Below are 17,549 nucleotides of genomic sequence, written 5' to 3'. Positions count from 1 at the left end.
GCATGACAATTACAAATCATATTAGTAAGTGTGCTGTTTTCAGTGTGCAGCAGCAAATAAAAAGCCAGTGTGAATATAGTGGATGACTTCATTACCAGCAGTTGTGCATCATAACCAGTACTAAATCCAGGGAGCAACTGTAAGAGTAAGGTTTATAACAGTAAAAAAAGGTTGAGTTAAAAAAAAGAGCAGGTAGTCAGCTTCTGGGATTTGTTGCCACAGGAGATTTTCCGGGTAGTGTCAGGAGTTTCAAAAAAGGTGAGACACATTCAAGGACAGGATCATTAACACCTGCTAATGGGAGTGGATGTTTTAGCATCCTAAACACAGTGATTGTGGGTTGTGGTTTAGCATGAGGAAGATGGGCCCTAAAGGGAGTGGGTTCACATGTTCTCTCTAGAAATCTACTGCTGCTGTTGGAGAGCAAATACTGGGCAAAATGGATCAAGGGTCTATTTTGATAGGCCAAGCTTTCTCCAAATTAAATTTTCTGCTACCTCCTCCTTTTTCCTTTAGAGCAAACTAACGCTAGACTGTTTACATCGCTGTATTTTACTGCAGCCTTGCCAGATTATGATATGGACTCCTAAACAGATGTACCTGTTTCTCCCCATTACTCCCTGTGCCCACACACCTAATCTTATTGCCTGCTAATCTCCAGGGTTAGTGTTTCTCTGTGCACCTTTGGGAACTCAGAAGCTGGATGTAACCTGACAATGGAAAAGAGTGCATTATGGTAGAGGAGGAGCTTGTTATTTTACTGTGCTCTCCAATCCAGGTTACAGAGTTGGATATTCTCCCCATAGGATAGTGTCTGAGCATCCTTAGATTTTTCTACCAGTAGCAGAAAAACGTGATAGTAGATCTGAATAATTTTAAGCCAGTGTTTCAAAAATCCTATTACCAGTTAGAGCTTGAAGCCAAACACATGGATTACGTATCTTTTACATGGGCAACTTCAATGAATTTTGAGCAAATACATTTATCTTCTAAATACCTTCTCAGAAATAAGCATGTAAATTTGAGGGGAACATTTCTTTGTTTATGGGCATTCTCCAAGAAATCAGGAGTAAAGGTCTGAGGAGAAAAGTGGATGGAAACTATGACCAACATATTTGGTCATCACAAAATGGTCACGTATGTGCTATTACCACAAAATGGTCATGCTAGCAGCAAATCTTGCCATAATTTGAGAACATAACATTATTGGAAAGTGATGGGAGTTACAAAAGTTTATCAGTACAGAAAAGGAAAACCGCATATAATAGTCCAACATTAATTTCGTGTGTTAGAAAAGCTTGCAGATAGCTTTCTGTTTGAATCATCCAGACTTTACAGATAGTTGGAGTTTCTGGTCATTGAGCAGTGCCTTTTAGCTGTGGCAACTGCCAGGCAAGAGCTCTGTATCTTCTACTCTTCCCCTCGTGTCTGGGAAAATTCAGGAATGAGTTAGGGGTTATATCATTCAGCAAGTTGGCTGCTGACAAAACTGAAGCCCTTATCTGGTTGATCACCCTGATTTAAAGGCTGTATTTAAACTGTACAATAGCACAACAGGACTTTGATGGTTTCCTAGAAGGAAGTATGACTGCTGATAGTTGTTTGCTGTACAAATGCTCATGCTGGCAGCAAGGCCTGAGAAAATAGCAGTTTCTTCCCTCATTTTTTTCCTGCAGAGTTATTGACTTGAATATTTTATGGTATAGACCTAAATTTGACTAACATCCAGTGATATAAATGCCATTTGATAAGCATACCTAATTTTGCTTACTTGTCTTCGCTATTTTGTAAGTTAGCATAACTGTTTACTGAAGAGATGCAGAGATAGCGAAGCATTGCCTCTTCATTAATGTGGTTTGGTGAAGATCAGTTGCAGCTGTTTCAGTCTTAAACTTTACCTGATTTTGGGGGAGGAAAGTTTAACAGGATTAACCACTAAATAATTCTTTGGTTTTTCCACCAGAGGGCAGATAAAGCTCGCAGATTTTGGGCTTGCTCGGCTGTACAACTCGGAAGAAAGGTAAGATACAATTATACTGTGAAAAATCATTCAGAAGTTTAATCTTGTTGCATAACTATTATGAGGGCCAGAAGACTGTTCTGTTTAGAGGAGATGTTACTGTAATGTAGTACAAGTAATTGCTTAGGAAATTGAAAGAAATACATGTTGTCTTACACTGCATAAAACCACTAAAGTCTGTGCAAGTGTATTGCTTTTCCAGGTGTTCTGGATAAGTAACAGTAGAGACTGGCCATATATTGATTGGAAATTAAGTTACAGTCCTAAGTTTCTAATCCTGTAAACCTAAAGTATATTTCTTCTCTTGGTATACCAAAGACTTTATTTAGGGAAAGCAATTTTTTTTTTCTCCTGACACAAAGTAGCATACAGTTTCTATTCAATAAGCATTACTTTTGTGTAAGATTTAACCTTACATTTCAAGAGGTTCATTGTATTCTTTAGGCAGTCAGTGCTGTTGAATCTGCTGGAAACAGAGATACATGTTTAAATAAAAGTTATTCTGAAACTTCTTGTGACTTGTGCTTCTGTTGTTCTTGGCTTCATTATGCTCATAATCCAGGAAACAGGTGCACAGTTTTTTTACGATTAAGAACTTCAGTATTTACTTTGTAATGTTGTATTTGTCATGTGGGACTGACTTTTCAAAATTCAGGCTGAATGTTCACTACAGTAGTATGTCCATGAGGTGGTTGGATACAGAGATGGTTGGATACCTGAGCTTACTTTGATTTCTGCATGTCTGTTTTGGGAAATAATATCCATAATGTTAGTTTTATGAGTTTATTGTTTTCTACAGAGCTCTTAGGTTGTTGATAAATGTGTTAGCATTAGTTTCACTGAGCTGTTGCCTCTGAACTGTTATTTCAGGTAAATATGTTTAAGTACAGTTATGAAAACTGCTGGGTATAATAGCAAAGTGAGATAATCTGAAGTAGCTGCTAGCTAATTAATTTTTGGTTTTGAAGTACTTAATAATAAAAGGATGCTATCCTACTTTCTTGTTTTTAACAGTACCAAACTAGCCTAATGTTGTTTTTTTTTTTTTTTTCCCCTGTGGTTTACTGTGTTTTGCTTGGGGTTTTTTTAATGTCTGTTTTTTAAATTAATTTAAATTTTGTTTGTAAAACTCACTGTTCATTAAGGATTAGAAGTTCAGTGTCCTTATAATGCCAGTAGGAGATTTTACTGTGCATCAAACAGCAACATTATTATGCCATTACGCATAAATGAAACCAAGATTAAGATAGCTAATAGAATTGCCAGTTGAACATGGGAGAATAATTAGAATCTCAGTAGATTTTTGATAATTCTTTTTCTCGTTCATTTTCCTTCTGACCTGCAGTAACAGGTGTAGTTAATGTATATCAACAAGTGTAATAATAGCTGCTGGTTTTAATTCATGTGCTTTGCATGTGGTTTACTGTTGTTTAGAATTTAATACTGTTTGAAAAGGTACAGAATTTAGTAGGGGCATAAGGGGGAGGAAATAAAAATTTAAGCAAATTCCCAGTAGTTTTGTAGTTGTGCTCCTTTAAATGTTGTTCTGATGGATTTAATATGTTTGGAGTAGGAGATATGACAGATTGCATGACAAGACAACTGTTCAAATAAAAACCACCATATCCTAATATATATGAGCAATGTATCTGTAGAAGTAGTCCATACTGTGTAAACATTTCAGAGAGGAACCCTTGCTTCAGAGATAAATAAGATAAATGATGGGATCATTTCCAAAAATATAGTACTTTTTTAAAATGAATTGGGGTCATGTGCATTAATGAAAGAAAGACTCAGATGATTACAGTAATGATACCTGTATTACTGAGAATGCTATAAGAGCTTGTTAGGCTTTATTCTATGGTTATTCATACTTAATGTTACTCTTTCTGTTCAGAGTTACTTAGTGTTGATAACAGTGAAAAATTGAAAAAAAACTTTAAAACATCCTGGTTGAAACAAAACCAAAATTGAACATATCTTTTCTGCTTTCCATTCTGAACTGTTGATGCTGTAGTTCAGCTTGTGCACAAGTAAAGTGTGTCTGTGTTAGTAGAAATCTTTCCTTTAGTGGGAGGATGGAAAGGATTATTCACAGTGACCAAAATTTCTGGTTAGAGCTGTGGAGAATTAAAGATGTTGTGAAATATAGGAAGATACTAGAAGCATTCCAGGCTTTGGAATCAAAATTGTTGAACAATATAGTTCCAGAAAAAGGCTTTTATCTCTTTTGCTCATACTTAAAGAGGGAAGAGTGACTTTTTTTCTTCTTTTTAAAATGCTTGTAGAGGTCCTGTATTCAGTATGGTAGTAACTAACAGTTGCATGGAATTTACTGGTTTTATCTAAGCAGGTCCTGCTCCGGAAATTACTAGCAATGTAATAAATATACAGTATTGCTTTCTGAATGATAGTGGAGATACAGAGTTCAAGTAGCATCAAGGTGGCTGTGTGATTATTATCTATATGTTCAATCTGACCTTTTGTAGCCTTCATCAGACAATTGCATTTGTTTTTGTGCAGTTACAGCTTTGCAGGACTAAAATGAAAAGAGAGTGGAAGATTGTACTGTTCTTAAACAGCATCCCAGAAGTAAAGTCCTTAAGGTATCATTTTTTCAGAGGTGTGACCATACCCAAATGATAGTCCTCTCTTCTTCCTCCTCCTAACAGCCGACCATATACCAACAAAGTTATTACGTTATGGTATCGGCCTCCTGAACTGCTGCTTGGGGAAGAAAGATACACACCAGCTATTGATGTCTGGAGCTGTGGGTAAGAGTTTGGACAGAAGCGTAGCAAGGATAAAAACAATCCAAAAATAAATCTTAAAGTTTCTATCAATCTGTAATGAAAGCCATAATGATGGAATTATGCAAAACTGTTTTACAGCTGTATCCTGGGTGAACTTTTTACAAAAAAGCCAATATTTCAAGCAAATCAAGAACTTGCTCAACTGGAACTCATAAGGTAACTTGCGAGCATTTCTACATAGTAGGTGCCTCATAAACAGGTTTCTTTTCTTAGTGTTAAAATCTGAGATAATGCACTGCAAACACCTGCAAGTGCTCAGTTTTTGCTCTAAGTAAGATGTTAGAGGTTTTGAGGGACAAGTAACAAGTGACTTTGGCACCGACATGAAGGTTTTTTTGTGAATGTTCTGTGTTCCTAGCAATGTACAGTTGATCAGTAAGGTGGGTTTTTGTAGAGTAGGTGGAGTTGCCTCTTACTGAAATTGTAAAGAGAGCGTAATCAAAATGCCTGTAATTTTTAAGATGATGTTGCAAATTGCTTGCAGCAAATCAAAGTGAGAACATGGAAAATAGTAAGGACAAGTGGGATTTGGGAGGAATAGGTATTTGGGATGCTGCTGGCCATGAGTTCTTGTTTCAAACCTACCATGTACATACTTGCGCTTTATTACTTTTGCGGGAATATTTCTGTTCCCTTACAAACTGCCAGACATTTGATGGAGATAAAAATTCTTATTTCTTTCCTTATTCTCAATAAATCATAGAATGAGAAGTATTTAATTCAGTAGTACCAGAGCATCTTTGTCTTTATTCAGCGAGCAAAATTTGCTCTTGATTCTGATATCATAATTGACATTGTAAAGGAGGAGGGGTGCTCTTCCTAGAAACAAGGGGAAAAGAGGGTGGGTCCTACAGAACTTACAGAATGTGAACAGTAAATGGTCAAATTTACTTAATAAAAAACATTATGAAGTTACATATTGAGATGTTTTTCAAAACAGATTGAACAGTAGCATGTTTCTGTGTAATGTGTTATTAGCTGGCCTGAAAAATTAAAGGTTTTAGGAAGTGCAAAGTGTATCAGTGGTTGTTTTTGGCATAAGAAGAGTTTTAACTCATGAGTTTGGGAATTTTTGGTTTTGAGCACTAGATGGCATGGATGCACATGAGAATGCAAAGTTATTCTTTCTTTGTGTTGTACCTCTGGTACAAAACCCTAAAAATTTGTGGTTTCCTTCTGCTGGAAGCTTCTGTTTGTAGCTCATCTTTCCTCTACACTGATGCTATGCATTTTTTGCTGTTTGAGCATAATAAATCAGTTGTATTAACATCTCTGCTGTGATCATGTTGCAGTCAACAATTCTACGTTTATCTTTTCAAAATTCATCAAAGATAAAGCTGAAGTAAATTCTGATAGTAAGAGATTTATTATTTTTATTCTCCCTCCTGAAAATACCCCAACTGGTATAAAGTCAGATTGGTTTGCATAGCACCTGGGCCATAACTAATAGATCATTAGGTCTCTTACATTAACCATTTAAATCTAATAAAAAGGAGGGCTGAACTAGGGAAATGTGTTTGCAAAGTGTCCTTTTACGACTGCCTGCATCAGAATTTGAAACTTTGCATATATGGAAATACGTTATTAGTTCTTCTGCTTCAAGTGTGGTGTTGATCAACCTGTGCTTAGCCGTCCTTGGTTGGAAAAAAGGATGGGGATGGAATGCAAGGCATAAGATTGTGGGCAACTCCATTTGTGGAGATAGATGAGGCTTGAGACATGAAACTCATACCTGAAGTAAAAAATACAGAGGTTTTCTAGTGGTTTCTGCCTTTAGGACTTACTGAATTGTTTGGTGTTTTTCCCTTATGTCTTCAGTGTTAAATAAATTCTCAGTGAAAAGTGCTTTTTCAGCTATTTGGTATATCTTTCTTCAATGGCGTTGGGAGCTAAGGCCATAAAAGTTACTCTGAATGTGGGCTATCGAGTTCATCTGGTCAGATACCTGGAGTACTCTTCAGACATAGTCAGTTAAGTTTTTCAAAACATTTCTGTAGAGGATGTGTGGGCTGGGCTGAGGCAGAAACAGTAAGTTTGGTCTCTGTGTGGTGATTACCTTTTGTAGACAATTCACCATTATGTAATGGTGTTGGACATTTTGACAGTGGAGAAATTTTAGCTAAAAATAACCCAAACATTAAAATTGAAAATTATTTTTGTTTTCACTGTACTTGCAAGAGTAAAAATGACAGCTGTGCTCGCTTGTGGTTTTGGAACTCATATCCTTTTTTCCCTTCTTTTTGGTGCAGCCGAATTTGTGGAAGTCCTTGTCCAGCAGTGTGGCCTGATGTTATAAAATTAGCTTATTTCAACACAATGAAACCAAAGAAGCAGTATCGTCGAAAACTGAGAGAAGAGTTTGCTTTGTAAGGATGAAGAATTAGTTTAGTCAACTGTAATAGCATTAAGTTTTCTTGGAGACTTTATGAACTTCAGTATTTTTTGGAGAACGAACACAGATTGAGTGTAAAGAAAAATGGCTTTAGGTTCTTGTCCTTCCCATGATACCCACAGAGCTTGTATTAACCCTTATTTAATAGAAGTGTCAGGAAGAGGAAAGAAGGCCCTAAAATTTCAGCCACCTGTCAGCTTTCACCTAAGGAAACGATTTGTTTGGGTACACCTGCTTGTTGCCCTGTCCAAAAAACAGGTCAGAGTATTTAATTGCTTTTTTATTAGTAAAACTGGCTACAGCTAAATATGTAGTCTGGTTAACATTACAGTCTTCTGGGTCATAAACTCATTCAACACAGAGGAGTTACGTGAACCGTATGTCCTAAAGTACTACCATTGGACTAGTTTTGTGCATATATCACAAGTGAAAGGTGTGGAAAACAGCTGTAAGCTTATTTTAAAGGGGTTGTTCCTCTCGTTCAGGTACAGTGGGCTTCAAGAGAAATACATCGTCCTGTTCATACTAATGAGATTAATATCTTTGAAGCAATAGAATTATTTTCCATAAATCAATCAAAAGTCCCAACCCTGGTGGTAAATTCCAAAATGTAAAGTAACAATATAGTCTTGACTTAAAAATGTGGGTGTGGGTTTTTTTAAGGACAAGGTTTCAAGCAATGAAGCAACACAAGGCAAAGAAAGCTTGGGTTTTTAATAGCATAGGTAGTAAAAGGTGAAGTTTATCTCTTCCTCTTGCTATCAAGCTCAGATTGTGGGTGCGTTTTGTTAGTGTGTAAGTTACCTGAGGACTTAATGATCAGTCTCGGGCTTAATGTCTTGGAAGGAATGTGTTCATTAAAATTTTGCGCAGAAGTGTGTGATACAAAATAAAGATATGACACTTTCCTCTATTTTGCACTTTTGTAGCATCCCACCAGCTGCTTTAGATTTATTCGATTATATGCTTGCCCTGGATCCCAGCAAGCGCTGCACAGCTGAACAAGCTCTTCAGTGCGAGTTTCTGCGAGACGTGGAACCGTCTAAAATGCCTCCTCCAGAGTAAGTAATTTCCACTGGTAATGCTACTGACCTCTAGGAAGTGTGAACATGCACTGATTTCATGACGTTCATTGTGGTTTAGTAAAGGAGATGGTGGCAGAAATGTTGATGTACACAGTTGTTGAAAGGTGATTCTGCAGTAAAATGCTTGTGTAGCTAAGATAACAGTGGTTATGAGGATCTGAGAATTGATCCATCATTCCTAGGACAAGTTATTGCATTACTACCTTTAAAGAAAATACTATTCTATGAATGTTACTAATATTTAAAAAACATAATTTCCCTTTTATCTCAGTTTACTAGTGTCTACTTTTTCCAAGGATTTTGAGGTCCTCCATTAAACTGAATTGCCTTCTTTGATTATAGAATGACACTGGCTATAGAATTCTGCACAGGTACTTGAGAGTTAAAGTCAAATACAGTAAATTGTTTCATGAGCCAGATGAGAGTCTTGGTTTTACAGGCAGGAAAAGTGAAATTGTGCAGGGTTGTTCCTGTAAGTTTCTCTAGAGGAAATGTATTGCAACGTCCTGTCGGATTTTTGCAGTGACTTTACAGTCATTTTAATCAGTACAAATCATATTGGAGCATGTCCTGAGGAAAAGAGTGAAAAGGTGCTAGAGAATCTGCAGGTGTCATTCTTTCCTCAGTGTAGCTGTCAGAACATAGAACCTATGATATTGTTTGAGTAAACTGAACCTTCAAGGCAGCCTGTACTGACTTATTTTTAATTAGTTACCAGGTGGGAAAAGTGTTTGAGTTTTATGTAAGGATTTTATTAAAATTCTTTCTAGACTTACCTGTTACATACACAAGGTTGTTACACAGAATCACAGAATCGATGAGGTTGGCAGGCACCACAGTGGGTCATATGGTCCAACCTCCCTGCTCAAGTAGGGTTTTCCCAGAGCACATGGTGCAGGATTGTGTCCAGATGGTTCTTGAGTATCTCCAGTGAGGGAGACTCCACATCCTCTCTGGGCAGACATTACTAATGTTCCTGAAACATGAGGTAAAGAGGTTTAATTGCCTGAATATGACTATATCACTGTGTGAAAATCAGAAATCAGCAATCTCAGGCTGTTTGCTGAAGTCTCAGAACCACTTTTGTACAGCATGTTGCTTATGTGCATTTTAAAGTAAGTGAATGGGAAGATCATCTTTTCTTCAAGGATGTGGTAATGCATCCATTCTAGAAGTTGATACATGGAAATCCAAAACAAACTAGTCATTGGTGTCCTTTTAAAAATTAAGAGGAACCACACTCACTTCTGGCACAGCACAGGAAAGTGTCAGCTGTTCTCTTCAAAGACTGAAGTTCTGTTTTGGGAAGGAGCAGCTGTTCATTAAAAGAAAGTGACATGCTGATTGCAAGAACCATGGGATACTTCTCACAATGAGTTCTTGCTTCCAGTTGTTTTTCAGAAAGTACTTGGGAGGTGGAGGGAGAGAATAAAGGAAACAGTTGTCATAATTGCATTTCCAGTGTCTCTTGTCATCTATCAGCTAATTTTTCCATGTTCCTGGGTGACAGAACTGCTAAGACAGTTAATTTGTAGTAGGAAAACATAAACCACTATTTTTACTGCCCATCTCAGTATTTCTGTTATCTATGGATGGGTCTTTGTGTTCCTCAGGAAATCAGAATTGAGATGCCTGCAGGGAACTGTAATGGAAGGACAGAATTAGTGGCTGATAAGTTTCTTAAGAGAATTTTGCCTCTGCATTCATATGTTCATATTTCAGAGGATATCCCCTTGTTCTTCCTGGTATGCCAGCTTTGCTAGTGTCAAGTGCTATTTATTCATGTAACTTACTTCTGCAACTTTTTCCTTTTTTCCCCTCTGACTTTCTTGGTTGCCTGATCTGTACACTATAAATACTAAATAGCCATGTCTGTTACTGTGGACAAATATGTGACCTAATGACTCAACAGTACTTTTATAAGAGACAGAAGGACTGTGAAAAAACCACTTTCATATTGATAACTTAGTTATCTGGTAGTATGCAAGTTGTATTTCATAGCAACTGTGCAGCATTGATTTTGAAGTTTGAAGTACACAAATAATTCAGAAAATAAGTCTCATTTTAAGTTGCTTTTTCCTCTTTTCTGCCAGAAGGACCTGTGCTTCTGAAAGAGGCACTCAGTAAAGAGATTTCAGCCAGGAAAAAGCAGGTCTCAGATTTTGCTGGCTTTTGAATGTTTCCTTGATGTATTGCTGAGTTCTAGTCGGTTCACCTTTCAAAAGTTACATTAGGTATAATTTAAATGTTTATTTTACCAGTATGGTTAAAAAAATTAACAATGGGGATAAAACTGATTATCTCCAATCATTCTTTGCAGCCTTCCTTTGTGGCAGGATTGCCATGAGCTGTGGAGTAAGAAACGCAGAAGACAGAAGCAGATGGGCATGACTGATGACTCTACAGCAGCTAAAGTCCCTAGGAAGGATCTGTCTCTAGGCATGGATGAGAGCAGAACCAACACCCCACAAGGCATGCAAACTTCTTCCCAACTCAAAACTCAGGGCAGCTCTAGTGTAGCACTTGGTCAGTAATATTTTCAGTTCTTATTTACCTACTACTTGGATTGCACCTATAGAAATTTTAGATGTTATTTGCAGAGTATTGACGTCTCCTGGATTCTTGAGGGAGGAACAGTATTGTAAGTTTAATCTTTGTTACAAAAGATTTGCCTTTGCTTTTGGAAACATAAGTGTCCCTCTCCAATTTTACCAAACTTTTCAGCCTGGTCAGAGCAGCTACCTTGCTTGCTCTTATTTTGAGGGGATTTTAGCTCTTGCTCATCTATAATTCTTTTGTAATTCCACAAGCCAGTGACTGTTCAAAGTTTCTCACAATCTCCATAGATTGGATAAGCTTTATTGGTATTGATAAACTGATCAGAAGGCAGAGTTTAGAACAATCGTAATTTCAAATGGAACAGATTCCATCTTCATGTTATGGTAGTCTTCAGCTTTCCAGGTTGTTGGGGCTAAATCAAGTTGTTTAAAAAAAAAACAAACAAACAACAAAAACCCAAAAAAAACCCCAAACACCAAAACCATCCCCCCCCCCACCCCCCAGAAGCTGGTATAACATGAAGTAGCTACCTCTGTGAATTGCACTGCTACTAATTCTGAAACTTAACAAAAGTATCTTGCTTCAGACAAGTTTTACAAATATAATATAACAAAAGAAGTAATGGTTCTGATATGGAGACCATTTGAGATACTCAGCAGTTAAGTGACAGTTCTCAAAATTTAGAAAAATAGAGAGTTACAACACCAGATGGATACCTGTATGTTTAATGTAAAACCATTTTTGATTGTGCAAAGTGACCATAAATCCTATGGCACTGATGGAAGAGTTCAGCTGAAAAGCACAGTTTATGCATTCATAGTAGCTGACAATTGTTTAACACGAACCATCTTGAATCAACCCTTAATTTAACAGTAGAGCAGAGCTCCAAATATTCTCTGCAAAGATACACAGAAAATAGTTATTTTGATCATATTTTATTGCAATTTATTGCCTCTTGCTCCATTCATCTGGTTTCTCATTGTAAACCAGCTGTGAGATTCTGCTAATCTGTATGTTTAGGCTAAAGTTTTGGCAGCATTTTCAAGAATGACTTTCTCTAACTCTTTTTCTCCTATCAATGAAACTGTATTAGAAATTTAAAGAGTCCAAAGGATATCTTCTTTGTGCTTTTATAACATAACATAACATAACAGCCTGATGACTACTGTTAGTCATTAATACTGACTATGCAAAATAAACTAAGCAAATAGAGAAGGAATCATTCAGACCTATATTTCTGTTTACCCATATGTATACAGAAAAATATATCTAGATAGAAAAGAAGACAATTTAATTTTCAGTGAAGCATAGAGGCATTTCCTATATTAAACAAAGCACTTCTGGAAGCCGTAATGCACCTTAGATAATATTATTAATAAGACACATTATATAACTCCATGACCAAATGCATGCTTTAGCCAAAACTCTTGCATTTGTTTCTAATTTCTCCTTTTCTCCCCAAAAGGAGAGGTTAAAAAGACAATTGCTAATGTTCTGATTCATGAATGGGACCCCTGGTTATTGCATTTTGCAATTTAACAGGAGCTGTTCAGAGCTCAATAATTTTGTTATGACAGGTTTCCCAGAATACAGTTTCCTGTTAGAATGAACTTAAAGCTAGCCAAAGGGTATGGAATAGGTAGATTAGTTTCTGTTTGGCATTTTTCTGATTAATTTCCACTGAGTCTGAGAGAAATTTTAATGTTGAGTATACCATCCTCATATGTGACAAAATCTTCTGTTAATTGCAGCATCTGAGTGAGAGTCAGCAGTACAAGGCATAAGAAATTGTGATTTATTTTTTTGTATTACCAGAGAGAAGGTGGTTTATATTCATATAAAAATATAAAAATTTTGAAATCCCTGGATCCTGCTTAAGTAGGTTCCAAGTGCTTGTATCCTGGTGCACATCCACAAGTAGAGTTGTGGGTTTTGCAGCACTTTGCAGATGTGCTACTCTTAAAACTTGAAAGGCAAATACTTAATATTTTTGTGTGTCATGCATGGCTTTTAATCTGCTATGAATTAATATATTGGTAAGATAGCACAATGGCAAGAATAGAAGAGGACTGAATGTGTTTGTGCTGACCTGGGTTAGAAAAAATTCAGAGTTCTGCCAGCTTGCTCACACACTCTTTCTAATTTTTAACTGCTTTCTTCTCTCAGTCATGTACTCATGGGGCATGTTGCAACCCATGCTGCTTCACTTCTTTCAAAATAAATCACTGCAATGGGTGTTTTAAGCTAAGAAACTACTTTGATATTCAAACTTCCTTATTCATATATTCCCCTGCATCATCATAATCTGCTCTTATTTGTGGCAAGCTCCATTTAATTGAATTAACTGTATATCATCACATATTTCCTGCTACTGAGTGATTGACTTCTTGTCCCTCAAAGTCAGCACTTCCTTTTGCATTTATACTGTGAGCTCCTGGGCCACCTAGAGCCAAGTCACTTGGGCAGGTGTTAAAACCCAGATGCTGAATTAGAATGGGCTGGAATATGACTGGAAATGGATTTTGCAGATGGCTACATTTTAACAAAGGGTTGTGGTATGTCAAAGATAGGAAATTTTATAGGGATTGGAAATCTTACAGCTGCCTAAAGCAGGGGGCCTTAAGCCCCAGCTTAGTTATATTGTGGAAAATTGAGCTCTAGCTTGGTGTTTTTCCATCTGTCCAAGTGCGTGTGTGCACCTCATGGAAGTCACTTTGGTTATATTGGATCTTACTGTTCCATTTCCTATAGATACTCCCCGAAGACAGTTAATAGTAAAAGCATTCCATTTCTGTGTTGTCCAAACCCATGCTTTGCCAGTCATGTCAACCATGCTAGATTAGTCTTCTTTTGAGTTTCTGAATTATGCCAGTTCTAAATAATATTTAAAAACACCTTTTTTGTCTTTAGCAAAAACAAGCACTGGACAGCAGTTAAACCAGAATGAAGTGGCAATCCTGCTAAACCTGCTACAGTCTAAAACAAGTGTTAGTTTGGCACAGTTTGCCCAAGTATTGAATATTAAAGTAAACCCAGAGACTCAGCAGCAACTAAATAAAATAAATCTTCCTGCTGGAATTTTGTCAGCAGGTGAAAAACAGTCAGAACAGCAGCAGCAGCAGCCGCCGCCACCTCCGCCACCACCTCCAGAGCAGGAGCCTCTAAAACAGCCACTGGTCACGCAGCCCCCTGTGCCACCTGCTCAGCTGGGTCAGCCTAAAGTTGAGACTGATGCTGCCCAGGCAGCTGTGCAGAGTGCATTTGCTGTTCTGTTGTCTCAGTTAATAAAGGCTCAGCAAACAAAACAAAAAGATTTTGTGTTGGAGGAGAAGGAAAATGGATCAGGAAATGAAATGTCATTACAACTCAGGCAGCCTCCAGAGCCCGCCACTCCTGTGTCTGTCAGCCGGGACGACGTGGACTCTCCGGCACCTGGCTACCCACATCTGATCAAGTCATTATACATGTCTGCAGGTACTGAAGGCCTTTATTGCTAACCAGCAAATACCTGGAGTACTGGAGATGTAATAGTTTGGGAGTAGAGAATTAACATGTTTGCCATATGAATCGGTGTGAGTATAGGAGATTAAACTGATTTGGTCACATTTTATGTCTGTATCAGAGAATTTGTCTATTAGTGTAACAGGTGCTGTGCAGACAGAGCAAACAATGATACGCAGCCTAAGAGGTACACAAGTATTACTGATGAAATATTGAGCATTATTCGGGGTGGGGGGTAGTTTCTTAATGGTGAGTGTGGTGGAGAATGGTGGAGAAGACAGTCTTTTCTAGCAGATGCAGAGATGTAATTTGCCAGTTTTGACTGTGTGTTTAGGTAAAGCTTATTTTCATGAGACAGTTATTTTATTTTGGGTTTTAATGCTGACTAGAGCAGTTCCTTAGTGTCAAATTCAGTGGTGACCGGTAACTGTCACACACATGGTTAAAGGTTTCCATTGGGGTGTAGTAGTGGCTTCTGTTGTCTTCCCACAGTTTAAAGCTCTGTTCATCTTTTTGGATTGCAAATTCGGATTTATTGTGGTTTTGTGGTGTTTGCAGCTGTTGAAAGAAATATTCTGAAATGTTTTGGGACTGTTCTTGGAGGGAGGGTTTTGGGGATTTTTTGACAGGTGTGCTTTTTTGTTCATGTTTATTTTAAACCTTGAGTTTTGCTGTTCTTTGATAGGGTGGCCTTTTGTCCCTCGAGACTTCTGTCCCTATACTAATCTTTCCTGATCCTTCTGTGAACTTCTAGTGTTTGTGTTGCTTGAGTTTTGTTCTGGTTGTTTGGTTTTGGTGGGGTTTTTTTTAAGGAGCTTGTACTGTTTTTCTTTAACTGACTGTGGTAATCTTACTTCAATGAGTAACCTGCATTATGCTCCTGAGGCAAATGAGCCGTTGCCAGATTTTGTCCAAAATAATCTATATAATTACTGATAAATTTAACTAATAAATTCATGAGAACTGAAGTTAACAAACCTCAGTGTTTTTCCAGGAAGGAGTCCTTTTTTTTCTGGTCCTGTTATTTGTATATTTTTATTCCAAAAGGGGTTTTTTTTTCATCTTCTTAGGTCAAGAGGATTTGGTTAGGCAGTCTGAGATGAGACTTCTGAACCGAACACCTGAGCAGGAGCGCCCTCGGATCTTGCCTCCAGACCAGCGTCCCCCCGAGCCACCGGAGCCTCCGCCGCTCACTGATGAAGACCTTGATTATCGGACAGAGAATGCGCATTTGCCTATAGGTAACTCTTCAGGAACAGATCCTCACGCAGGAGTGAAAGCAGCTCTTCTGCAGCTGCTGGCTCAGCATCAAGCTCAGGCGACAACAGAGGAGCCAGTACAAACAAGTGTGGATTATCAGGCTAGAGATTCCTATGTAACAGGCCCAGACTACAAGGATAACTTTGGATCATCGTCCTTCTCATCTGCCTGTTACAGCACTAGCGATGGAATAGGAAGCGGATCATCAGGAGTATTAGAAAGGAGGAGTTTCCTTGGAAACTCAGATATTCAGTCTTTGGATAACTACAGTACTGCTTCATCTCACTCTGGTGCTGTCCCTCCTCCATCAGCCTTTCCAGAATCCTTTCCCAGCTCAGTAACTGGTTATGGAGACATTTACCTCAACGCTGGCCCCATGCTGTTCAGTGGAGATAAAGACCATAGGTTTGAATACAGCCATGGCCCAATCCCAGTTTTGGGGAGCAGCAGTGATGCTTCCACAGGGCCAGAGAGTACGCACTCTTTGCCCACAAAGATGCACAACTATAGCTATGGAAGTAATTTACAGGAAAATCCCACTGGCATCAGCCACATGCATGGACAAACTTGGACTTCTCCTGCCCAAGGACCTGGCTATTCCCAAGGATACAGGGGACACATTAGCACATCTGCAGTGAGAGGGCGAGGCAGAGGATTACCATATTGAGTATCTGTTTTTCCTCAGGCACATCATTTTTATCTGGAAAAACTTTTTTTTCCCCCCTGGCTGCAATTTAAAGCAGCAGTTCAACAGACTTGAATAATGTTAATTCAACAGCTTTATTTTTATGTGGAAAAGGGTCTTGCATACAGTAGGAAAAATTAAAAAATGCTTACAACTCATGCTGTCTAAAAACTAGATGACTTGATTGTACATGTTCACAAACTCTAGTTCTGACTTTTATTTTGTATTTTGGCAGTTTTAAGTGGATGCTAAATTTAGGGACATCAGCTTTTTATGACACTCTTTCAGATCTTCTGAACTATGCACATTTGTGCTTTTTTTGTAAGTTTGGACCAACTTTTATGTAAAAAAGAAATTTTACAACAATCAAAGCAGGGCACTGATTTATTTGGTATTTTTCTTTTACAAAACTACCTTTAGTCAAAGGTCACTGTCAGTCTTTGCACTGCTTTCAGTGTTATTGTGGAAGGTGTACTTCGTGCTCATTTCAGATAATAAAACACAACCTTTCTCTTGATGCAAAATTTTATAAATATTTGGTCAACGTTTTTTTTTTTCTTTCAAGAAAAAAAAAAGAATGGGTGTTCTGGTCAAATGTTCTCTCCATCTCCCACGCTTGTTTATATAAAAACTGTTTTACTTGAATGGTAAGTGCCTTAACATGTAAGCTTAAGGTCTGCAAAAATTTGGAAGTACTTCATAGATTGCTATGAACATGATGCCTAAACCTAGGTAATTAACAAGAGAATTCAGATAATAATAAGAAACTCGAACAGGTCATAACCTTGTGCTGTTTGCTTCACATGGGCCAGTTAACTTAGAGACCTGATTTTACCTAGATAAAATTGTAATTTCCAAATTGAACTTCATGAGAAACGTTGAAAGTGAGGAGAAGAATGAAGAGTGTAGTTTTTCCTCAGCTCCCTGTTGGACTTGTAGTAAGTGTTTTAGTTCCTCTGCCAAATAAACTATACTTTATATGTCCTTACCAAGTGATGACATAGTTTTTTTCTCTTAAATGTCAACAGCAGTAATTTCTTTACTTTGTGTGAAAAGCTGACACTGTTGTCTTTTTACCCCAAGTACTGCATTGTAGGAAGTAACCAAAGGAAAAAAGACCAGTATTTAAAGCAATGGCAAAATGTTTGACACTAGTTGTAATTCGCTGTAAACTTGTGATTGTGCCAATTAATTGATTTTATATCTGCTATTCCACCGAACATTTTAATATTGG

At 37.7% G+C, this 17,549-nt stretch overlaps 1 protein-coding gene across 3 annotated transcripts in view; it reads left to right on the top strand.

Annotated features, from left to right (window-relative positions):
* Positions 1-17,303, top strand: part of LOC138101027 (cyclin-dependent kinase 13-like) — a 44,817-nt gene extending 27,514 nt beyond the window's left edge. The window contains exons 7-14 of one of the 3 annotated variants that reach the window (XM_068998863.1): positions 1,964-2,020; positions 4,693-4,794; positions 4,912-4,989; positions 7,083-7,199; positions 8,155-8,286; positions 10,631-10,782; positions 13,780-14,343; positions 15,441-17,303. In XM_068998863.1, the coding sequence (XP_068854964.1) occupies positions 1,964-2,020; positions 4,693-4,794; positions 4,912-4,989; positions 7,083-7,199; positions 8,155-8,286; positions 10,631-10,782; positions 13,780-14,343; positions 15,441-16,297 (2,059 nt within the window). In that variant the 3' untranslated portion in view covers positions 16,298-17,303. Of the gene's footprint in view, positions 1-1,963; positions 2,021-4,692; positions 4,795-4,911; positions 4,990-7,082; positions 7,200-8,154; positions 8,287-10,630; positions 10,837-13,779; positions 14,344-15,440 lie in introns of all 3 variants that reach the window. The other 2 variants (XM_068998864.1, XM_068998862.1) reach the window with 2 other exon arrangements.
* Positions 17,304-17,549: the final 246 nt, after the last annotated feature.

Source organism: Aphelocoma coerulescens, unplaced genomic scaffold (genome assembly GCF_041296385.1).
Source record: "Aphelocoma coerulescens isolate FSJ_1873_10779 unplaced genomic scaffold, UR_Acoe_1.0 HiC_scaffold_183, whole genome shotgun sequence".
Classification (NCBI taxonomy): domain Eukaryota; kingdom Metazoa; phylum Chordata; class Aves; order Passeriformes; family Corvidae; genus Aphelocoma; species Aphelocoma coerulescens.
The sequence above is the reverse complement of the archived record's forward strand: the minus strand, read 5'-3'. Positions and strand labels throughout refer to the sequence as shown.